The 26055-nt window shown below is 37.8% G+C and overlaps 1 protein-coding gene across 3 annotated transcripts; it reads left to right on the top strand.

Moving 5' to 3' along the window:
* The first annotated feature begins 3010 nt into the window (after nt 1-3010).
* On the top strand, nt 3011-25971 carry LOC126370670 (protein fem-1 homolog CG6966). Of its 3 annotated transcripts, none has more exons than XM_050015661.1 (11): nt 3011-3081; nt 9127-9390; nt 13999-14161; nt 16526-16726; nt 18501-18719; nt 19767-19959; nt 20613-20779; nt 21725-21943; nt 22643-22908; nt 23335-23532; nt 24265-25971. In XM_050015661.1, exons 2-11 carry the CDS (start codon nt 9274-9276, stop codon nt 24511-24513), a joined length of 1992 nt encoding a protein of 663 aa, XP_049871618.1. In that variant the 5' UTR covers nt 3011-3081; nt 9127-9273; the 3' UTR covers nt 24514-25971. The 3 variants fall into 3 exon arrangements, with proteins under 3 accessions (XP_049871618.1, XP_049871616.1, XP_049871617.1); XM_050015659.1 differs by having other exon boundaries at nt 3017-3218; XM_050015660.1 differs by having other exon boundaries at nt 3017-3258.
* The last annotated feature ends 84 nt before the right edge of the window (nt 25972-26055 follow it).

Below are 26055 nucleotides of genomic sequence, written 5' to 3'. Positions count from 1 at the left end.
AATTGAATTGATCATAATTATATCTTCTCTTGTTTTAGTAGATGGATAATGTTAAGACTTACCAGTATAATCCACGTTTTGTTTTATCAAAAAGAACTTACGCTCGTCGTCATCCACATTTTTTCTTTGGTACTGTTTCTAGCTTTTTTAGAGAAAAAAGCACTTGATTATGTAAGTAACAGATTTTTCGCACTATATCAATCATGTTTTTGTATTAAATATTAGTTTTCAATTAGTTTATTTACGGAGGCGAAGTGACGCGCCGGTGCACAAAAACCGTAATGACATTAGTTGACAGCTGCGTTCAGGAAGCGGGAAACTAACTTTTTTTTTTAGCTTTGGATATGAGCTTTGAAAATTGTGACGATGCTGGAGCATAAGACGTAGACTACACTGTTTAAAACCTCTCGAACAAGGAGCGAGTATAATATACTTCAGTGAAAGGGAGAAAGAAGTAAGTAACAAAGGCGTTAAATGCATAGGGCGCGGCGAATTTTATGTCGCCGTGTGGTACTTACAGCATGAATTTAACGCTTTCATTTTACTGTCTTATTTTGACAATTGACAAGCAAGTAGATTAATATAATGTTAAATGTATTTTTATTTGATAAAAATAAAAGTCTTTATTATAAAAAAAAACACTAGAAATAGTTTCAGCACTAATTTAAGAGCCGCCCTCTTGTCGGTGTAGCATTCTCCATGCTACTTTTTAGGGAAAAATATAGCAGTGGTCTCCGTCTTGCCTTCCGCCCCACAACACTCTGTCTGACGCGAGTGGGATGGCGCCCAGAGTAGTTTAAATCACAAAAATCATATTCAAAATTTTCTTTTATCAAAAAATAATGGTGAAGAACCCTTGCTATTACAAAAAGATCTGTAATTACTTTACTATCCGCGCATATTTCAATTACTATTGCAAATGTGAATTGTGCTTATTAAGACCAAAGCAATTTAGCAATATAAATTTACATCACGTCATACTAATATAGCTTAGAGAGTGTTATTATGGGCGATACGTCTCACCACCTATCACGTTGGTCAGAAACTTCAGTGGAGCGTGGGTGCTTAGTTCATCTTGCAATGGATGTACCTCTTGACTACCCCAATTGTGAATATAGTAGTAAGGTTATGTTATCTGTGTTATTACAGGGTATTGACATGTTTTTTTTTAAACGTGGAATATTTTGAATATTCATTGCATTGTTAATATTGTATTGTATACTGTGTTGGTATAAAATGTGGAAAGATATACTTGAGATAGGTATATATGTTATGATGAGAAGGGCATGCCTAATATCTTCAGTTTTAGCTGTTAATCCGTTAAAAAACAAGACGTAGTTAGGTAGAGTGGGTCAAGAATTTGCATTAGGTAAAACTGTTGAAAACTACCATCCGTAGTACGTACATGCCTATATGCGTCTCACTGCCGGACACAGACCTCCCCTCAATCAACCAGAGAGGGGTATGGAGCGTACTCCACCGTCATCTGATTGTTATGTCGTTGGCCTAGAATAAAGAACAATATACGTATAGAATGGTCGTGTCGGACGACGCTCAGTGGGGAGGCCCGCTACAAGGTGGACCGACGATCTGGTGAAGGTCGCGGGAAGCCGCTGGATGCGGGCAGCGCAGGACCGATCGTCGTGGAGATCCTTGGGGGAGGCCTTTGCCCAGCAGTGGGCGTCGTACGGCTGATGATGATGATGGTGATGATGATGATGAATGGTAACTCTCTGCCCCGAACTAATTCGTATCGCGCGCCGACCTAGCCTACTCTGGGTCTTTACTCTTAAATAGGCGAGCCGCTAAGGACTAAGGGAGAGCGCGCGAACTGTCAGTCTAGCTCGCACTTATGCGTTTAGCGGTAAGGATGAGATTTTGAATGCCCGGGGTGACCTTTGGTCCCGTCCGGCTACTATCCGTAAAAAGATACACCTCCATCAACCATGACTCAACGGCTAATCCAACATTGTATTGCGGTTAAAGTTATTAGGTAACAAAAAGTAACATTCACAGAAGATATAACGAGGAAACATATTATCACCATATGGAAACTTACTTAGGTGGCAAGCATATAAAGTTGAACAATGAAAATATTGGTCTAGGTATAAAGTAAAGGTAAACAAACAATGTTGAAACTACATAATAAACAAGCCAGTATAAAATAATGTTGTTACTAATAATTTGTGGTTAGGTTATTTACGACTTGTAGATCTAATGGCCCTGTTTTATTATTTTATCGAATCTATTATTCCAGTGTACAACGAAAAAAACAAAAACACGCACATTAATTTGTAAATTATATGAGGAAAACAATTGAAACTCTAATAGGGAAAAAATGTTGACGGATTTAAAAGTACTTTGGGTGGTTTTAATAACCTAATCTCAGCTTTGAGGGTGCCATCAAGATCATGTCAATTTGAAAGTTCTTATATAAAAACAGGGACCTGAGCATGATGTTGAGGGCAGTCGCAGCTGAGATTAATACAACCCTAATAAAATAGATGAAGGAAGCCACGATGAATTTTGAAATGAGTCAGTAGTTATGTACTTTTGTTTCTTTTTGTTTTAGTAGTTTAGTTTTAATTACTTGTAATGTTAAGTTTAAGAATATTTAATTGTTAAGTTTATGTCAGTACCTATACATAATAGTACGTGTGTACGACTTGAAGTTTCAAGTGTTAATGCTTGCACCTATATAAGTTCTATGCGTAGTAAACAGGCGTTTTTTTATCACAAAAAAAGATGTAATAAGCCTTAAAAACTAAAATTTAAACTTTAAAATGGATAACCACCGATTAACTTAAAAAAACATCTGGCCTGATCTCAGAAAACCGGCCGCCATTCGACTGTCTCTTCCTTGTGATCCTATTACGTATTGTACAGTCAATCATTCGAACAGAAATTGCTACACCATTGCAGCATTGGAAAGGCAAAGGTTTGGTTACGTAACGAGTGTTTGTGTAACCGGGCGGTGAAAGAGTGGTCGGACTCGCGCTGCAGTGTTGCAGTCGGCATGACCACGGCCGGTTGGCTTAGTGGCTGCGTGTGCTCCGGTCCCTTGCCTCAACACGAGTTTTGGTGTGATTGTGCAACTCTTGTTTTTGTGCGCGTTCGAATTTCCAATTCCAAGTGATCAGCCATAGACACATTTGTTCGCCTAGTCGTTTATTCCCCAGAACATTGAACCTATGAATTAGAAAGCAGCTCTTTTCAGTGTTAGAGACTCACAATGACCTACATTACCTCAATACAATTGTACCGTCAGCACTGTTCAAGCTACATAGACGCAATCACGTCGCCGTAAAGTCTACAGTAGCATGGCAGTTCTGGCAGATGATACCGTTGCAGTCAACAACTGGCGTTTCTGACAAGACATTGATGGCACTGCATTCTTAAAACTTTCATTTTGTTCTTGTAAACAGTAAAGTGTATCGTTACTGATCTTTGTAAGGAATCGAAAGTAGGAAATTGATTCTTGTTACGCTTTTGTAGCTATTTAAGTACTTCTGTGTACGTTTCTGAGTGAGAGGGTTAATGGCCTTGGTCTTTTCCATGTTTTTAATATCCTCATACTTTCCGACTCTTAATTTTATGAATATTTCCGCGTATACAATTCGCTTTTCGTGAACGTTCTAGTATAAGCAAAGGTAATTCTCCGATCTTCCTTTATGTGCTTAGGAGCGGCCATAATGTTTCCTACAGTATTTCAAACATCATTATTGATATAGGTACCGTGTTTACATGTTACGTGACGTCCAATGCTTTGGCACTGTCCTCGGTTTGGTTTAGTTTACATTTATTCTGCGTCTCATCTAGAGATACATCAATCAACAGCGTTGTAAGGAATCTAAATTATGCGTATGAGTACAATGATACTATGAATTGTGCAACGGAACTTTACGACGTAACAGTACAGTGCTGCTATGACACGGCTGATGCGTTAGACTTGGTTTCCTTGTGCAATTTTCGTGTCATTAGCGTCAGCGTCAATCTCTTCCTCCTTGTGGTTAAGAGTATTGCCTTCACCAAGCCACGCTACTTCCCCCCTTCATTTCAAGTTCCTGCGACCTAGGTGTCATTGACCGAATACCACACCCCCCTTATAGAACTTGCTTCCAGTACTAAACTGGTCCTTGTGTTTACTGTTTACATTTCCACGGTTTCCAAACTAGTTTCTTCACTCTTGAGTCTAATCGCTTATTCCGCCTGCAGAAAAGGATATAGTAATTGCTCAATTGATCAATCAATATTTCTTTATTGCACACAACACAACATACCATGTATAGGACCGTTACAGACTCAATGCCCTTCAACTATCAAGATAAAGTTCAATAAATACAATTTTTGAAGGTATTTTGCCATAATTGATGTTAACGAACAGAAGGAAAACGTTCAGAAGATCAAAATTGCTACTTGTAAATACCCTTTACATAAATCATCCATCATGGTAATTTAGCGGCCTTAAAGCGGCCTTTCTAAAAGCCTTCCATTCTTCTTCATAAACATATTCTCAGTATAAGCATACCGGGTCATATAACCAGAACGGACTGACTTAACACTGCATCCATTGTTTTATTTTCAATACAGGATAATTATGAAAGTTTATTATAATTCTACGGTCATACCACTTATTAAGCTTCGGAATGTGATATGGCCTAGGATAAAAAATATAAAACTTTAAAAACTAAAACCCGACTACGGAAAATTCGCGCCCTGTAAAGTATTAAACAAGATTTCTTTTTCTCTAACATTCTTCCGAATAGTGATGTTTAACAGATAGCCGTGATCCTTTTTTAGGACAGAAAAAAACTCTTAGGACTGATTCGGGGTTTATACCATTGGAAAATACAATTTCACCTCACAACCCACACGATAGAAGAAGAATTGTCCACAGTTTGTCCTCTAGAGGGCGCCACGTTGATTTTTACACAATATCACATAGCCTATATAACATAACTATATAGCCTACATAACATAACATACTGGACAATCAAGACACTTCTAGTGACATTCCATACATACATATCAGTCAAATACATAACCTTCCTTTTCGCTTCGCCGCAGTCGGATAATAACAAAGGAAAACTTCCAAGATCACCCAGTAGGATAATCTCAGGAGAATCTTTTCCAGCTAAAGGACTATTTCGCCGCCATTCTGGTTGAATCATCGTAGCGTTGTTCATGACGCCGACTGCATACGGCACGTGTTTTCGGCATAACTCTTTTGTGCCTACTCAAGCATTTATAATCACGCAACACATACCGTTAACTTGCTAACTCAAACTAAAACTTATTCGCCACACAACAACCTACACATTCAACCGGCGTTGAGTTGCGAAACGTGCCTAACTTTTAATAATTTGACGATCGTACCAACACAACCTTGTAACTATTGTTTCGATGAATTCATAAAGTTATCGAATCATTAAGACGATTTTAATGTCAAAATGTTTACGCAAACAAAACTCTTACTGACGTTTGCACCTTGGACTGATGCTTAATTGGCTGTGTCATTTGTACGTCGAGTTAGGATACGAAACTAATTTCTATTGCATTGGCATCAATATCAGTCTCGCTATCTGTATTTCATTTGAATACAATAATGCAATCACATCTGTAACATGATAATCTCAAGAAAAGCATTGTTTATGAATTGTTTCATCAGCGTGATGCGTATTTTCGTGCCAAGATCGCTTTTATCGTGCTTGATGTTACGTTTTGCCGATTAATATTCCTCTGTTATTTATTCGTTTAAAACCTTTAAGAAACGGTGTTTTCATATCATTTACACATGTTCTTGTATCTATTATATGATGGATAATTTACGATTGCTGTAGATATAATAATAATGATAGATATTCAGACGATACAGCTGTCCTTCGAACCGAGAGACCTGTCCTTTAAACCGTTTAATCCTTCAACCTTATCTATTTTGTGGTTTAGACACGTGAATTGCAATCATTTAGCTAATGAACACCGGTCAGTTTGTCAATCACCGGTCAATATACGTACAAGACGTACGTGTCATCTTGTTTTTCAAAGTAAGTTATGTTTTTGCCCATTTACATTAAAAATAATTCACTGTAAGTTGATGGCCGTTCAACAGGAACTTATTCTTTGTTGGTTGAAGTCCGGGATTATTTCCGATCCCATATTTAGACCTGATTATATTGTAATAAGCCTTTCAATTGAAATTGAGGTCAATCCCTGTAACTTTTATTGTTTTTCGACTACTATTGATTTTGCTTCCTGTCGTTGAACAGTTTTTAATATATCTGATTTGTCCTTGTACTTTTCAAACATATTAGTTTTTGTCACGTATGTATTGTCATTGATTCGTTGTCGTACTTAGAACTCGCATAGGTTCTGTTTGTTCATTTTTTATTTTTCCATAACCGTTTGGTCCTTAGGTATGCAAATATTTTTGAATATCTGCCATGATCTTTATTTTAATTAAACCATATGATCAGCAAACATATATGTATTATATAGGGCTATAAATATTAGACTCAGCAAAGTAGTGAACGCTGATTTGATAATGGCTCGGACGTCAAACGAAGTAAACAACTCAAAAGTGGCGAAATTGGTCCACTGCTCCAAATTCTCGAAGATTTCTTGCCAAAATTACTATATCAATAAAATACTGCGTATATCAATGCTCTCGTTGGAATATTTGTAGACTCGACACGTGTCAGTAACTGCCTATTTACATCAAGAATGACATGAAGCAGAACACATTAATATAAATAGTTCTTTTTAAACGAATGATATTTTTCTGGAATGTTTCTTTTACTGTGCACGATCGAAAGGAAAGTTTGACATTTAAATCAAAAACAATCTTAAAACAACATTCATTAATAACTATAGTAACACTATATTATACATCAATGAATAAAGTCATAACTACAATGACAATAATACAGGACGTGACATATGACCGGAAAATTAAAGGTTTCGAAGGTGTTAATAATATTGATGATAAAATTACTATTGAAGATCCTTTGATAGTTATATAAGTGTTTTTTATAAGCAATGAACGTGTTTATGACATGAGTCGCAGCGACGTGATAGTCGCGTGACGGCCGCTCACAGGAAAACGTGACACCAATAATGCGTCCTCTCAATTGAAAACTTTGTTGTTTAATATTAGTTTGCAAGGCTATTTTATTGTATTCTATAGTTTTACAACAATCGACTCTTATATAATCAGCTTTGATTGTTTATTGCCATCGATAGATGATTGTTTACTGTTTCTGAAGTCCTACTTCATCTTTATTTAGTTAATTCATAAAACTTTATTTAGTAGGTGACATAGTTACACTTTAATCGTCATTTTTACATAACGAACGTCTCATTCGCCTAAAACTACTTCAGCTCTCACAACCTGTTTAGCCGCGGAAAAGAAGCTGCAAGAAAATTCTCGGCACAGGAGGCTAGACGTTCTTTCAAAAAACTTAAAATATTGTTATACAATTTAGTAAATACCTAATATCAGTTCCCAGACAGTTAAACCTAATCAATATTATATAAAATTATTGATTTGTAATCTAGTCTTTTGCATTGGCCAGTAAAGTGGAAAGTTTTTATTATAGTTCATCTTTCTCTATTGAGCTATTATATTACGGTAGTTTAAGATATATGTAATAAAACTGAGTAATACCATGACTGCCGGTCCGCATAGTAAAGGGTTTATTAAGTCACAAGTATTTTGTAATAAGGAAGAGACTAAATAAGATGCATTGAGTGCAATATGATTATATGCAAGCCGTGCTGCAGGAAACGCATAACGGTTCCACTTCACGACAACAGACGCAATAACTGGTCGACAACCGTAAAGTCTAGAAGTGAAAGCAAAACAGATTGTTATTATAGTTCATGCTAATATAGAAACTCCAACAATGACTACTGAGTCATCAACAATTAACATTGAATAAAGGTAGCTTAAGATCTAGATGAGTAGAAATCTGTCGGTTGAGGTCTACATGCCAGCAGGGAATAATATAAATAATAGAAGAGAAAGTTAGTTTAAAAATTAGCGACTTTTAGGAACCTAACCCTTGAATTACACATAAATACCTCGGCTGTTTTTGTCTAAATATATACCCGTTGTATGTTCTTTTATTATCATGCGTTTAAGGCGACATTTATAAGCCGTTACCCTGCCCCCTTAATATGAATTTGGCTTCGTTCCAAGTTCCATTTGAACATAAGTCTATCTTTCTAAAAGCTGTAAATTTTGTATGACATCAAACGTTGTAGCAGTAGCAACGATTTTCATCAATTTCGTATCTCATCTCAATTTCATATACATTAACGATTCAGATTCACTTTTCATTCAAACTTGTCTGAGAGGGGACGTCAAATGCCTTTGTTATTTTTTTCTATAGTCCCGACGATAACGCATTTGTACACTAATTCATTTTATTCATTTTCTCGCTTATCGTCGAAATCTTCTCCCATTGTATTTCTAGTCTTTATAAATTCAAGATTTGTTAGTACTTCATATCCTTGTAGTATAACAGGAAAAATGTGACGTATTGATAAACGTGTTCTTAATTAGTGTTATGTTAACCTCAGTATTAGCTCTGTTGATTCTTCCAACGGTTAGGTATGTTTGTTTTATAACGACGGAACCTTCATGGGTCTTTCCTAGTTAAGAATCAATATTTATCTCTCAATATCCGTGGACATATTACATTAGCAGACGGAAGACTAAGAAGATTTGTAAACCAAATAATATCTATTGCTTACGCATTTATGAGAAATTGTGTTGTTGATTAATGTGTCCATGTCGAGCAATGTCAAGAAATGTCTACAACGCAAATTATGCTAATGAAGATGAATATACTTTATTGCACTTAACAACTAGTTACATCACAAACAAGAAATGGACGTAGAATGACGTTGATGGACGTTGAATGGATGAAGTATTTTACTTAAGCAAATTGAGTTTTCTATTAGCATTAATTTGTTAAGTAATCAACTAAATTTAATGTATGTCAGTCGGTCCACTTTCTTTGAATTGACAATATTCAGTTCCGATAACTGCAGTAGTTTCTTGTTGACTGTAAGGGAATGTAGACGTCATTGAAACTTTTGCTTATTTTATTATTTTATTTGTAGTTTTAATCTCACTATAAAACTAAATATTAAAAACAGTGATACTGGTTTATACGGATAACGCAAGCAACCCGTCATTAGTGCCTCAGGGGTATCAGTGATACATAAGTGATACATCAGTGATACATCAGTGAAACAATGTGTTGAGACATGTCGACGGGTGTGTGGGACCTGATGCCCGTCCGGTGCCGCTGGATAGAGACGCTGCGGCACTGCGGCAAAACACTCCTGCGCCGCCAACGAAGACTCCTTAGACGTATCAAAAAGGTAATTACATTTTTCGTGCAGACGAGTAAACAGCCTATTCAATCAACTAAAGAGGATATGAAACAAACATATTTCTGCTGTTTGCGCGTATAGCAAACCCACTCTTCGAGAGATTTTCAACCGGCCCGAAGGCGCAATGGACCTGTTGTAGTCTGTGATGGGTCTGTTATAGTCTGACAACTGCACCAATTTTTTTAAGCCACGATTAGGTATTTTTTAAATGTTTTTGGAGTCACATATCTGTTCCGTTGCGCTCGGATGAGTGTCAGTGATTAACATCGCGAAAGCTTTTGAGTTATGAATTACACGAGAAATTCGATTTATCTTGTTAGTAACAATCGTTTCCTCAAACTTTTGTGAGGTGTCTTTAAACACGTGCTCCACGATTACTGTAAATGTCACGAATAACAATAGGATCATTTTTTGTTAAGAGACTGATATCTATCAGAGATGCACTAAGATACCCTATATTTTATTCTTTTAATCACAATGGTTCCCGCCAAAGTGTATCAAGGTCGGGATTTCATCATACATGAATCGTATCAACTGTCTTACTCATCGATACTTCGCTCGCAATACCAGTATCAGTACAATGCTGATTGTGAAAGAGTTCAATGTTTAAGCCTCTGGACCTTATTGTCTTTTAGCTATTTAATTCTGTCGGATTTTTGTGCTCAGTCATTTTTGAATCTGTGTGCGGACAAAGTGGAACATTTGAAGTGTAATAAAATATTGTGAAAAGGTATTGTATTTATGCTTCCACTTTTTAAAATTCAATAGTAATTATTGCGAACTCTTCGCAGATTTTATAATCTTTTTACATGTTTTTTATATTTCTTCTTTTTTGACATCGTTTTGTATTTTGGTTTTGTTTTCTTGTTTACGTCTTGTTCTTAATAGTGAAAATTCATTAAAAATCTCTCTCATGAGCTAAGTATTTGTTATTCATTCATATAGTAATACAGTCCACATCATACCTATACATCAGCTACCATCGAAGCTCACAGTAATGTAAACTCTTGAAAAAATATCATGGTCTTATTTTAAGTTATAATGCTTAATTTCCCCTTGCAATATAATATTAATAATAGATTTCCATTTCATAACAGGGAAAAATCGAAAACTGGAGGTTTTTAGTTAATTAAAAATTAAGTTACATATATACACAAACTCTCACCCATTTTCCACCTATTATTTTGATGTGACTTATTGTACATTTGCCGCAGATGGTATTAACTATTTGGCCGGACAAAACTATTTCCCATCAAGTTAAGCAGAGACTATGGAATTCCATTTGCTTGTAAAGACATACAATTAACTATGAATTTTTCGATTTAAAAAAACTTTCAAATGTACAACATAACATAAACAGCCTATACACGTCCCACTGCTGGGCACAGGCCTCCCCTCAATCAACCGGAGGGGGTATGGAGCATACTCCAACGCTGCTCCACTGCGGGTTGGTGGAGGTGTTAGTGCTAGTAGCCCGGGACCAACGGCTTAGCATGCTTTCCGAAGCAATCAGGTGATTCAAGCCAAAATGTACGCTGGATATTAAATGTTTACTGTATGTTTTAGGAGTGTTTTGAACGACCTCGGCACATTTAACCTTCGATATTTTTGAAGATTTGAATAACCTTACACAACACTTATGCTTTATTCAATTCTTTCGCTAACGTTCGCTCCACTGACTTACATACATTCTACGTTTTGCCTCTAGTCTACACTGTAGAATCTATAGCATTATAAAGACAATATTTTATATTTAAAACTTTTATTCGTCAAAAACAAATTACATAATTATCAAAAAACAAATTTCTGTGCTGTCTACCGAAATCGTTAATAGCCGCGTCCCTAATTCGGGTGCAATTGAATTCAAATTAATCGACTTTTTTCATCAACTTGAGATAAGTCTATATTCTATTCTACTTCTACTATCCTATATTTTACTACTTCTTTGGATTTATTTTGTGTCGGGTAGGTATATTATTATTTTGACATTCCAGAACACACGTCAATTTCAGGCAGAAATTTTAAAATACCTTCCAAAATTTTATATTGGCCAATAACCCGACAGATTTAAGTTTTCAGCACACGTCAAGCGGGTTGCATATCATCGAGATGCCTATTATAAAATATCGCTCGGGTTATTCATTCATTCGCTCATTCATTTTAAGATTCACAGTTCTCAATGAATGTCTCTTTTCTTTTAGGCGGATAAGAAAATGACGTGTATAACTTAAAATTAGGAGGTGTCTGCAGGAATCGGGGCCACTATCCTTTTTTTATATTTTTTCTTCCGTATATTATATTTTTCTCTTACAACGAATATTTCCTACCATTTACACAAACGTAGTTGAGTACACAATTCATAATAACAAATGATAACTTCCTAGCGAAACGACTGCTTTCTAGACTACATCATATTTTCCGTGTTTGTGAAATCAATCTTATCCAATATATAAGTGGAGTCGTTCTGGGTCTGTTCCGCTACATTGCATCATTTTTGTACCTATAACATCTGTTTTCGGTTTGCCTCAACATTTGGATGTGACTTTTTCTAAACAAAACCTCGCAAGACGCTAGTTTTAATCCAAGTAAAAATTTGTGATTTCAATTTTTACCCGGGTTGAAATTGAAATGAAATCGCGGTTTTGTTGAAGAAAATCACATCGGGGGGGTTAAAATGGCCACATCGAAGCTATTCATCTAAAAAAGCAATATTGCAATTTGACATTTGCGCATATAAAAGTAAGTGTACAATGCTGACAAATGTCAAATAGCAATATTGCTTTTTTAGATGAATTACTTAGATGTGGCCATTTTAACTCCCCAGAATGTGATTTAAAAAAAATATTCATTGTGTAAATTGAAAAATACTATAAAAATGTAATACTCTATCGGGTTTATTCTCCTCGCTATAACAATTGAAAACCTGGTCGAAATGGTACTGACAATTTCGTCAGCCTAAGCTTGTTTAAAATAAAACCATTTTTGTCTTTGAACGAAAATTCGCATGGATTTAAAAAAACACCAATATTTTAAAATAGCTCATCAAATTCTATAGGAAAAAAGAAACGCCTGCTATTTATTTGTATGATAAAATGTGAAATCAATTTGTGGTCCATAATACGTATAGTTTAGATAGGACATTGCAGGTTGATCTAAGGGGGTTCAATTAAAAACCAATTCAATTCATCTAAAAACCAATACATATTGTAATTTGACATGCGCTCGGTGGCGCAGCGGTTAATGCGCTCGGTCTGCGATTGTTGAAGTTAAGCAACTTTCTGCTGCATTAGCAGTCGTTAATAACCATCAATCCGCACTGGGCCCGCGTGATGGTTTAAGGCCCGATCTCCCTATCCATCCATAGGGAAGGCCCGTGCCCCAGCAGTGGGGACGGTAATGGGCTGATGATGATGATATAAAAGTGCGCAATGCGAACAATCAAAAATTATCAAATGTGGCCTTTTTGATCCCCCTGTATGCACCATTAGGACTTTTCGCTCTGCTCACCCCAGTAGCCATTTACTGACATACTGGCTGGAGTTATTGTATGTAACGAGCCGTAAACAAACCGAATTGCAAATATGAATTTACCTAATGTCGACGAACTTAATGTCATGGAGGTCAATGGAGAAGTAATAATAACATTTGACCCACTTTGTTTGTTTGTGTACAATGTACATTATGTTTTTTTTTATGCGTTTTAATAGGTAGCAAGAACAAATAGATAGGCACAATTTAATGAGTATCCGTGATATTCGACACTTTAAGCGACTTACCTATTGTCAACACCAAAATTGAATGCAGCACAAAATTACCCACGGTTCTTCTCTCGTGTGGGCTGTTAGATCAATGACCGACCTCATCAGCCCTGGTGTCTGACCCAGAGATTAAATGTTTGTACAACATTTTATATCCCCAATATCATCATTATGATGCTGACATTTCATTTGATTCAGGTGATGAGCAAAAGTGAAATCTGTGCGGTCGTAACAACAGCGATGTTTGGCAAGCTCTGGCGCAATGCCGCCCGCTTGCAAAACTTGGCTTTAAAATTTTACAATCGCACGATTATTTTTCCCGCTCTAGGCTAATGACTGGCGTAGGCTAATGTTTTCTTTGTAACATACATAAATTCACGCCCGCAATCCCTAATGGGGTGGGCAGAGCCACAATGAAGCAGTAGACAACTTGGAGCCACTTTTTATATCAAGTCCTTGAATGGATATTTGAACAGTATGGTAACAGGTAACCAGTCCATCGGCCATATGTAATCGCTACGACAAAACGTGCTAGAAACAAAGCTATTGCAAGGAATGAAGACTGATGATTTATGAAAAAAAAAAACGGGATTAAACGCTTACATTGAGGTTGGTAATGAGGTTGATAATCCACTTCTCAACCCACACGAGAGAAGAAGAACGCTTACATTCCATGACAGAGACCATTTTAAATTTGAAATTGATGTCGAATGTTCTTCCGTACCAAATAATCTAATCACAGTCACTTTTAAAGACATACTCACATTACTTTTTATGATTCCACGCATATACCTTTTAAAAAATATAGATATCTGACCATAACCTTTCTTATTTCCAGGTGTACCTACACAGTTGGCGCTCGGCAGATGAGCTGAACATGTTGGTGGGTGCGAAGGTCGGCGGCGCGACTCCCTTAGTGATCGCCTGCAGGAACGGACACTACGACGTGGCCGAATACCTCATCGAGAGATGCAAGGCGGACATCGAGCAGCCTGGCTCTGGTAAGATAATCTATCAAGTTTTAAAAGCAAACGACTCGACAAAGCTGTCATACATGCACGCATGCCGTCACTTACTCACGCAATCACACGCATTCACGCATGTACGCATGCATGCAAACTGGCCCGTAGCGAATGAAGTACAATAAAGCAGAAATCTGGCTCTTGTAAGACGACGCATGGATCTAAAAGAGATATTGTGCAACGAACAATTCAGCTGGATATGCAGTTCTTGTATCATAAAACTACTGAAGACAAGTGTCTATGGAGAAACCGAAGAGTAGCCATTATTAAATGAAATCGACAACACATGATTCAGTTGTATCTTATTGTCTTTGTAATCTTCCGTATGTTGTCAAATAATTATTATTTGTCTAGTCCCGGCGCATTCATTTTTGTAACAGAAATAAGATCATCTACGTCAAGTCATCAACTCGTCTTGTAGCCAATTAAGAAACATTTCCTCAGAAAACAAGAAGTAAATAAACACTTTTGTCTCGGAAGCGTCTCATAGTTGGATCTCTTCCAAATCTTCCTTGTTCTTCCACATTGCCCACAAAGGTTGAAATTGCAATAAAATGCGTGGCAACAAACACAGATAGTAATGCCAAAATCCAAGCATTATTCGAACTTGGCAGTTATATATAGGTCATGATATTTTGAAGGTCATTGACTTTGCGAAATTCGAATATTTCTGATCGTTTCATGCGCATGCTTTTCCTTAAAAAATTTCATGTTTAATATTTATGTTTGCTCATAATTCGGCGAAAAGTTCAGCAACAGTCATAATGTTTACGTGGAACATACTCTAGGTTACGGCCAAAATATCTCCAGTATTTTAGACCAAGGTAGAGATCCCGAATTTCAATGTCACGGCAACTTTTACGCTTATAATTATTGTTTCTTTTACTATTTCATTAATAGCTAATTGTTCCTTTAATGTGTATACTGAGGCGTTAAAAGCCTACTTAATTTTATGAGCAGTAACCACTTAGTGTTTTTAATTAGTTTCTTCTTACCTGTGGTTGTTGGGGTTATTTTTGATGGTGCTTTGTTGTCAAGCAGTTGTAATCGCTTTTCAATTGCGTCAATTGGCTGCCATCCATCACACCTGACGAAAGCAGCGTCGTGATGCGAAAATAATACGCGCCTTCATTCATGTTTGGTAACGTCTTATTTCACTTTTTTGCATCATCGTAAAGGGCTTTGGTTACGGTAACTACAATCATGTCTTATTTGATTACTGCTTGAAAAAGGCCTTCGTTTCTTTCACGAGCCCTCTTAGTTCCTTTCTTGGACAATTGCGATTTGCCAACTCTTGATGATTCTTGATATTGATGTCAGTTACAAAAGCCGTTGTAATATTTATTTTTTGTCCGTTGTTGATTTTTACTTCTTCAAGTTCGCACGATACCTATTAAGAAAGCTTTTTCGTCTAAGTTTCAATAGGCTTAAGCAATTAAACACTCAGTGATTGTTACAATGAATATGCATACGAAAGATTTATAATCTTTAATCTTAAGCCAGAAATTTAACGTGTGAAATTTTGTATTGGAGCCATACGCAGTCTATTATTCAATCGATTGCTGTTGTAAGATCTTCTTGCGCAATTGATTAACTAAAATAAACATATTCTTTGAGTTGAGAAACGGTTAATGTTTTATGAAAACAGTAGTTATTGACTGGCGAACTTAAAACACGTTGTGTAACATGTATTATGAAAGACATCTCAAGAATACTTGTTGAGGTATGGAAATTATTTTGTTTTTAAAACTTCATAGGCCTTTAACCGTAATATTATTATTGTCATAGGCTGTTTTCATATCTGTAACTGAGTATTTCAACAGCATTTTGTCTTATGCGTTCATAATCCAAAAAGTATCATCGTTCTTTACAAGCACTATTACAGCATCCTATAACCCTACTTCATTGTTTAACGTAACAAACATACCCTTTCCAATCAACAACAACCAACAATCGTTCAACCAACCAACAGTCATTGTCAAAATACTACACTTAAGAAAAAATAGTAATAAGGTATTTTTTTTCAGTGTTATTAGAAAGGGAATTTATATAATCGTCGACCTCACCCCCTCTGGGTCTTAGTCTGAAATGGTCGTAAGCCCATAAGGACTAAGAGGGAGAACGCGCGGACTGCGTCTTGTTCACTCTTACGCGTTAGGCAGCACACGGTAACAATTAGGTCTTTGTACGGAGTGTCTGCCTATTGTACTCTTTCTATTTTCTTTTGTATTTGTGCATTTCCTGAGTGTGTTATAAAGTATTTGTTATGTTTGTTATATTGTGTCTTAACACGTTCGCTTAGTCTATTCTGCAGTGGCTTGACAATCCGATTTATCTTTCCAGTGACATTCGACGGCGAGACGATAGAGGGTGCTCCGCCGCTATGGTGCGCCGCGGCGGCTGGTCATCTACCGTTGGTGCGGCTGTTGGTGCGAGCTGGTGCGAATGTCAACTCCACCACGCGGACACAGAGCACACCGCTCAGAGCAGCCTGCTTCGATGGACATTATGAGATCGTCAAGTTCCTAGTTGAAAATGGCGCTGGTAAGGGTCACGTACAAAAAGAACTTATTTAAATATCAATTTTCACAAATAGTCTTTTGCAGTGGCTGCAAGTTGTCTTTGATTACTTGTGGCTCTGCCCACCCCATTAGGGATTACGGGCGTGAGTTTATGTATGTAGTCTTTTCCAGACTCGGATACATACCGTAAACCTACACATATATTTACTAATGGTCATCGAAAGTATCTTGCATACTTTTGATGTAAAGTCACATACTTTTTAATGAATTTTCCAAGGGAATTCCAAAGAAAAGTACATGTCTCCTTGAGTAATGGAGACACAAAATAATAGAAAATTCAAAAGATAGCAAATAACTTAGTATGTATTCATTAATGTTGCTGAGTAAAACTATGGTCTTTATTGATCAAACATGATGAAAGAATGTTGAAACCTTAACAAATAAGCTTTTGTAGCTGACTGACCCGTAGCGATGTTAGATTTCTATGAAGCCTTCGTCATTGTTGCATACTTATTGAACAAAGAGAAACTTTCCCCGTCACTGTAGATGTAATCGACGTAAATAATGAGTGTCATTAGAAGAGAATTGAACGACAACTATACGCACTGTCTGAAAGTGAGTGGCGAAAATTCGCGACTGTGATTCTTTTTGATGAACAGACAGAGCTGTCCTGTCGGCTGTAGAGCCGTGGTAGCCCAGTTGGTAGAACGCTTGCCTCTCACTTTGAGGTCGCAGGTTCGAATCCAGCACAGGCCTAAACCAATGATTGTCGAATTTGTTTTCAAATTCATGTTTGGATCATAAATGATTATCACGTGCTCAGCGGTAAAGGAACACATCGTGAGGAAACCCACATTCCCGAGAAATGCATTTTCGGAGGTATGTGAGCTAACCTGTATTAGGCTGGTTTTCCCTTCGCGGGTTGGAAGGTCAGACAGGCAGTCGCTTCTGTCAAACCGGACCTATCAAATCGTCAGGTTAGGTAAGCGGACCCTGTGAAAAACGGGATAATGCTAGGGAGATGATGATGATGATGGTGGTATCATACTCATCAAAATATCTTTATTCTATCTATATCTCGATCGCGGTCTAATGGCCGGCTAATTCTTGCCAGGGCGAGGACATCGGAGAATAAATGAAAAGATGAAGTGATTGTTCATCAGGTTATATTTTCAGAGGTGGTGAACCGTCGAATGACAGATTGATTCGTCGCAACAAGTGTTACCAGAATGATAATATTCGTTCACAAACAAGTAACGAACGTTATAACGACTAAAGTTACCCTGATGTTAGTTCTTAATTAACATAAAAGTTATTTAATAATTAAACTATAAAAGAAGGCTTGCGTTCCAGAACGCCACATCAGTTTGAATCTTTAGTTTTCTTGCAGCTTCTTTACAGGTTGTGAGAAGCTGCATTACTTTTAGGCGGATGAGACGTTCGTTATGTAAAAATTGTCGATTCAAAGTGTAACTATGTTACCTATTTGAATAAAGATATTTTTGAATTTGAATTCACATAAATGTTTTTTTGTCAAAAGTCTCATCGCCTAAACTTACTGCAGCTTCTCTGTTAGCTAACGAAAAGTGGCTGCTAGAAAAACCTCGGCATAGTGCCCTAGACGTTCTATCCGAAGTATAATAAACAGTAATTTATAAAAAATCTTTCGACACATCCGTTTTTAAACTCGATTACAGAGGTGATAAGCTGTCCAAATGACCTCACCTTTAGACTACTACTATTTAACAAATCTTTTGTAATAATATCTCTAATATTAAACCTTTCTGCTTTTCCAGACATAGAAATAGCTAATCGTCACGGACACACGTGCCTAATGATTGCGTGCTATAAGGGTCACATTAGAATCACCAAATACCTACTCTCCTTGGATGCTGACGTGAACAGAAAGAGTGTCAAAGGAAACACTGCTTTACATGATTGTGCGGAAAGCGGGTCTTTGCACATCATGAAGATGCTGTTAGGTCATGGGGCGACGATGGACGTAGATTCCTATGGTAAGTGGAAAAAAACGTATTCTTTTTTTTTCTTTATGTCGATGTGTTTGGGGTATCATTAGTTAGAGTTCTCATTGGTTCTGATTCCAGTAGACACCGTTTAATTTTATTTTACGGATCATCTTACTTTCGGACAATCAGGTGATCAGCCTGTAGTGTACTAACCAAACTGGGGATCACGAAGTGATTTTTGTGATATATTCCCACCGGGATTGGGACCACTGGACTACAGAAACGCAGGATTTCAATTTGTACTTTTTTTGACGACGCATTGAGTCTAGAACTTATGTACCGCGACACAAGTACCACTTACATGACTATTCTTTTTATTTTTATTGACTATTCTTGCTTAGAATCTACACACCTGTAGACACGTACTAGGAGTTAATTTATTTGTATCACGCAAACCTTACACAGAACATCTAAGTGTAATCAAGATAACGATCTAATTACATACGAATAAATCAAAGTCATTTAATGACGATGATGATTTCCATATTAATATTGAATTAAGTATATGGAAATATATACAAGCTTATTAACAAACAAAATCTTCACAAGTGAAGACAACTTTAAACATTTGATCTTCTGGCCAATACTCGTATTAAAATGAATACAGAAAACATAAACAGCCTATGTACGTCCCGTTGCTGGGCACAGGCCTCCCCCCAACTCCACCACGCTGCTCTACTGCGAGTTTGCCTGGACCAATGGCTTAACGCGCCCTACACTGAATTATTTTACTTTTTCGGACAATCCGGTGATCTTCTATCGTGTGGGTTGTGAGGTGGATTACAACCTCACCAACCCTGGTGTCAGGGTTACTATTGGGCCGCCAAAGGTCCCTGACATGAAACATGTAACGACTACGTACTTACATTAGTAAGTAGTAAGCGGGACCATCGGCTTGACGTGCCGGCGCGGTGCCGGTGTGCTGGTTCATCCGGTGATTCAGGGTAGCAATGTCCTTACCAAACAGAGGACTGTCTCACAAAGCGATTTCGTTAACGTCCCAAATAATTACTAATTTTGAATAAACTCTTCCAGGTATGACACCACTATTGGCAGCGTCCGTGACGGGCCACACACACATTGTCGAGCATTTAATAAACGCAGAGTATGGACTTGTGACGAGACAACAGAGGATTGACGCTTTAGAACTGCTCGGGGCCACGTATGTGGACAAACGACGGGACATGGTCGGAGCACTGGCGTTGTGGAAACGCGCCATGGAGGACAGGTTAGTTGTATAAATGTTCTTTGGTTTATAGAACTTACCCAAGACGAAGAAGGCAGACCCCACCATTAGATGGGAATAATAAATGCCAAGGAGAGAGAGAGAGGTTTATAGAACTTACCCGTATCACAGAATAAAGTCTCCGTCCACCTCGAGCTGATATCAATACAAGCGTGACTTTTCACTAAATTAAAAGCCACGCTCTTGTCGGTGTAGCATTCTTCATGCTACTTTTTAGGGAAAAATAGGGCAGTGGTTTCCCTCTTGCCTTCCGTCCGCAGTACTCTGAAGCGAGTGGGATGGCGCCCAGAGTAGTCTATTTCGAAGCCTCTGAATAGTACTGACAGTTACAAAAAGAAGTGAAAATGATATAATAAAGTGAAATACTCACCCTTTCTTGTAATCATAAAAAAATAAATAAATGAGCAATAACTTTAAAAGAAGTGTCTCTGTTGTCAAGAAAATTAGGAATTACAGTATCAAATCTTCGGGTTACGAAAGACGACTTTGTGAGAAACGAGATTTAACGCTATTATGACTATAAACGCCCCTTGTTCGAGACGGTTAACAGTGTAGTCTTATGCTCCATCATCGTTACAATTTTCAAAGCTCTTATCCAAAGCTAAAAAAAATATATGTTTTCCCTATACTTTCAGATTTCCAACAGACGGTAGCGAACCAATACCAAAGCCGAAAGACGTGCCTCAAATTGAGGCGTACGATTATGCGGAGGAACCGGCGAACCTGCAGGAGTTAGAGGAACTACTAGCCGACCCCGATGCCATGAGGATGCAAGCACTCGTCATTAGAGAAAGAATTTTAGGTAAGATTCTTGCAATGAGAATAAATAAACTTATAAATAAAATAAATAAAAACTATTTCTCCCATCAGGTGTCGCAACTGTTTTGTTTTGGTTATATTTTTACACTATGACCCTTTGCGCAGCGTTTAACTGCAAAATGATAGTGTTACATTTATTCCCTAAAGATCGGAAAGAAGAAAACTTAGAAAAACTGAATTTTCAATCAAAACTGCCTTTTCCAAGTGATTTGCTGCTTTTCTTTTTCGTAACTCATTCTTAAGGCGGGATACACTCTACGTTACCTTTGCATTTGAGTTAATATGTCGGACATTGGTACTGATTCGGACACGAACTTAACCTAATTTTAGTTTGACAGCTCTTAAACTAGTGCTGTCCTTTACTTACAATGAGTGGGAAAAAGAGAGAGCTAATATTAGTCTTGTCCAATTAAGATAAAAGAAAGTTGGTGGTTGCCCGAATAGGCACCAGTGGCATCAACGTGCCGCCAAAGGCGCCTGAATGTCCCTGAAGGCCCCTGACATGGCTCATGTAACTACTACTAACCTACATCAGTAGGTAGTATCGGGTAGTAGACACGGATCATCTTACTTTCGGACAATCAGGTGATCAGCTTGTAATGTCCTATCCAAATTAGGGATCACAAAGTGATTTTTCACCGGGATTCGGACCCGGGACCTCCGGATTGTGAGCCCAACGTTCAACCAATAGACCAGTACGGCTAACATGCGCAATGTAATGAAAATTTGTCACGGTCATTTTATCGATTGAATGTGAATCCAAATAAGTCATGTGTCTGTCAAAATACGAACAAAATCATGACATTGTGACACGCATGTTACGGAAAAAAAAGTTATTGATTTCGACAAAATTTATTGAATCACGTTGCACATGTTAGCCCTGCAGGGAGGGCGTAGAAAGCGTTAAAAAGACTGCATAAACTTCCAGGTCCAGCGCACCCCGACACATCATACTACGTCCGCTACCGAGGCGCCGTGTACGCTGACGCGGGCCGCTTCCACCGCTGCCGGCAGCTATGGCACCACGCCCTGGATATGCAGCGGACTGTGCTGCCACCGCTCTCTCCACTCACACAGTCCAGCCTATACAGCTTCGCGGAGCTCTTCTCTTACATGCTGGGGGAGCGCGCGCGTCCGCCGCTTAGAGGTGAGATCACTGCTGAGTCTTATAAATGAGCACCTACATATGGGGCTTAAAGGAGTCGCCATACTGTGAATGTAGAAAAGTAGAATGGTAGGTATAGGTACACAGTAGGAGTGAACATAATATTTTAACCTTATTTCTAAAAAGAGACGTCAGCTCAGCAATATGTTGTGACACTCCGACATTGAGGGAGTGCCACAACGCTGATTTTCAGCTGTGCCCCAATGTGGTCACCTGGATCAAACCTTATCTCTCATAATGAACGAGTGCCCTCTACGGTTCCCAGGTGGCATAGCCGAGCTGCATTGTGTAACGGATGCGGCAGAGACTTAGTTGAGGGAGCTAAAACTAGATATATGATGATTCCCGCAGGATATATTTTTGTTTGCCATATGCAATATTAATAACTGCTGAGTCAATGTTGCTTCCTTTCGAACGACTAGAGGTCGAAATCAAAAGTCTTCTTCTATTTAGAAACTTTGTAAAAAAGTATAATGACTATTTAGAAGATAGAAATGCATGTGAATAACCGCCTGGGGACTAATATTAGGCAGCCAAATAACTGAATAGTATTCAATTTTTTTAAGAACATCTAGGGTTCTGTGCCGAGGTTTTTACACTCGTAATAATAATGCTACAAATATCCCTTCATTCATAATTGCTATTAGCCAAAATATAAAACTTGCATTAATTCTTCCGCAGGTCGCATAGTGCCTCCAGTGAGATTCGAAGACATCGACCCAGTATTCACGAAAGCGCTCTCAGAAATCAACAGAGGCATGGAACTGTTGAATTCTAGATTCGCAATCGACAGAGAACAGACTTTGACAACACTACAGAGAGTGTTGGTGATCTCTTTGCATTTAGCGGCTCTAATGGCGAGGTTGCTCGAGGAACCAGAATGTACCGAAGACGTCGAGAGGAGGATCCATAAGGCTGTGTATTCGCTTGTTAAGTTAGATATTAAGGTGAGTCATGTTTGGGTATTTCCTCTCTTTTGAGGAGTTTGCGCCACTTCTCTTTCCTCAGCGATAACATTTTTCGAAGTATTGATAGACTAATATGATATTAGACATAAGTAATGGACTATTTGATGGAATGGAATATTGGACTGAGGGATATAAATAACATCATCTTAGTTGTGTGGGTAAAAAAGCTGGGATTAAAAAGTTGATGCACAAAAAAGGTTTTAAGAAGTCAATACACAGGTTACAATCGGCGGGTTTAGCACTGTATGCGCGCGACTCTTTCTCGCCTCGAAGTATGTCATCCGTCACTTTCTGACAGTACTGCACAGATCTCTGTCGCGGCGAGATAGAGTCGCGTGCTTACGGTGCTAGGCCCGCAGGATAATGTACAATCTGCAGTCATTGACACCGTACTGCACGTCTCAGGTCCGGCACGGGCGGTCGGCGCTGCACGTGGCGTGCTCGTCGGAGGGCACGCGGGCGCGCGGCGGCGGCGCGTGGCTGCCGGCGCCGGGCGACGCGCAGCCGTGCTGCGGCCCGCTCGTGGCGCTCATGCTGCGGCTGGGGGCGGCGCCGCTGGCGCGCGACGCCGACGGCAACACGCCGCTGCACTTAGTCTGCAAGGTACGGTGCCCGACACATATACATACACACATGCTTCTAGTATGAGGCAAGTTCACCAGCATACACTGCATACAGACACTGATAGACGATTATTATGAATAGTCTAGTTTCCAACTAGTCAAATCAGTTACTTTTTACTAAACGTCAAAACACGAAATCACTATGGAATTTGTATGAAAAAGCAACCTGTGACGTCATAGAAAAACGTGAAAGTGACGCACTTTTTATTTACATTTTTCTTTATTAAAACTCATAAATAAGTTCAATAGAAAAAAGAAAATGTTTTTTGTCGCCTTTAAATCTGTCTTTATTTAGTAATCAGAATTTCATAATTTATCTTTGACCTAAACTACCCTATTCAGTGACAATGAGTACGACGTTTGGACGCTTTTATTAATAGAAAATGTTCGTTTTGACGTTTCGTAAAAAGGATCTCATTTGACTAGGATGCCAAATAGCCTGATCCTCCTGCCCTTAGCCGATTTTAAGTGGGTAGGTTGCTAAATAGTCTATTCGATGATTTCAAAAATAACAACAATTATAATAAACGAACGTCGTGACTTATAAAAAAGTAAAAAAATTGGCCTTTGATAAAAAAATATATACGGTCGAATTGAGAACCTCCTCCTTTTTTGAAGTCGGTAAAAATAGACAAAAGACACTGACAAGACTTGCTTAAATTACTGATGATTTAGAATAATCAAATGAAATAACAAAACCGTTTGTTCACAGCTCAACCCCTGCCCAGCAGAAGTGGTTCGCGAGTTACTAGCGCACGGCGCGCACATAGACACAGTCAACTACGAAGGTGACACGCCAGAGGAAATCCTCAAGTCAACCAATCAGAGCCTCTCCTCAATCGTCAACCCGCTACGCTACACCACTTTAAAATGCCTCGCGGCGCGCACAGTCAAGAACTATAGGCTACCTTTCAAACACGTCATACCACAGTGTCTGCATTCTACCGTCATAACTCACTGAATCATGTAAGTAAGATTTGAACTGGTAGGAATTATCGGGCGTGATCGCCGGTTGAGTACCTCAAGAGATTTTCCAAAGGAAATTCGCAAGGATATTTCGTAACTAGCTAGGCTGTTATATGGACTGTCCGAGGAGTACAAGTGATTTTTTTATTCTTTGTCAATTTTGCTCAATACGTTAGCTCGAAGTCAAAGGTCACGTCCGATACCATCCCTTGAACTCAGTGATCAGGATTTGAGTAGCTCATAATAAATGGCAGCATACATAAAAAGCAGTGTAGGTGTCCGGGTTGACCCAACTACCGTCCTTATTGTAAAGGCTTATGTCACAAAATGCCATGTCGTTTGCTAGCCACATTTAGTTGTAGTGTATTTTTGTAACATTTTCCTTTTGACATCAAGTCCGTGTACTGTTCGTCGTTTACGAAGTAAGTCACGCTGCATTGACGGTATAAATTTGCATTGCATTTTTTTTTTTTTCAATTTACCCGTTCGGGCAGGCAAAGGGAACTTAGACCGTACAGTCTTTTGTCAATGTGCATTGTAGCGGTTAACAGTAGTAGAGGTTTCATAAAGTCACCATAGACATTATCAATCGACAGGAATTGATTAGGAAAAGAGTAACGTTGAAGCATGGCGCGTATAAAAGTAAGTGCGCAATGTCGAATAGCAATTTTGCTCTTTTACAAGAATTGCATCTGCCTTAAGTCGGTTTCTGTCGATTTTAATGTAATATTGAAAAATGATTTTCACTTCATCACGAAATTTTGATACTTGTATTCACTATTGCAATATTTTCGAATGGGTTAACGGTGTAATTTATATTTTTGAGGCTATAATTTTTAATACCACCGGATTTATGTGGGTTCAATGGTTTATTTAGCACACAACAAAATATAATATTTCCATTCTATTATCGTCAAGGGGGTCTTTCATACCGTTTTTTACATCGTTAAATAATATTTTGAAAGTTTATTTATCAATAATAATTGAAGTACCGATCAATATTTATTTTCCTTTTATGTCTGTAATATGAAAGATCCTCTTTAAATCATAATAATATATTATTCATTAATAGAGTTTCGAATTGAGTTTATATTTTACGTATTGATTTTATAAAATCTGTAAATAGAAAGTAATTAATTGGACATAGCTTACCTTGTTTGATATTAAATAAAATTGCTTTAATTCTTTTTTTGAAAAATTATATTTTTAAGTAGTGTACTTTCTGTTTTGAATAATTAAAATATGTACTAAAATCTTTCAGTGCTGTGTTAAAAGAAAAAGTGATTTTAATATTATATTTTATATAGATGTACATTGGAATTATAAACGAAATTAGAATGTAATATAATATATATAAATATATAGACGTGTATCGTATGTTATAAATTACTGTCGTGTTACGTCACAACGTAGATGGAATGTTTAGGTATTTAAATAAGTTTGACGTCGTGTAATATAATACAAAATCAAAATCGGCTCAATTTTTTTAATCCGAATACCAGTCATGTCTCAACACTTCAGGGCAAATGAAATAATG

This window comes from Pectinophora gossypiella, chromosome 11 (assembly GCF_024362695.1).
Source record: "Pectinophora gossypiella chromosome 11, ilPecGoss1.1, whole genome shotgun sequence".
NCBI classification, from domain to species: Eukaryota; Metazoa; Arthropoda; class Insecta; order Lepidoptera; family Gelechiidae; genus Pectinophora; species Pectinophora gossypiella.
This window is presented reverse-complemented; position numbering and strand designations above follow the sequence as displayed.

Bases quoted from the DNA above. Each gene is read 5' to 3' on its own strand.
- LOC126370670 (XM_050015661.1), top strand. From the start codon at position 9,274: ATGTCGACGGGTGTGTGGGACCTGATGCCCGTCCGGTGCCGCTGGATA. The intron at 9,391-13,998 runs GTAATTACATTT...TCTTATTTCCAG, and splicing joins TCCTTAGACGTATCAAAAAG to GTGTACCTACACAGTTGGCG. The intron at 16,727-18,500 runs GTAAGGGTCACG...CTGCTTTTCCAG, and splicing joins CCTAGTTGAAAATGGCGCTG to ACATAGAAATAGCTAATCGT.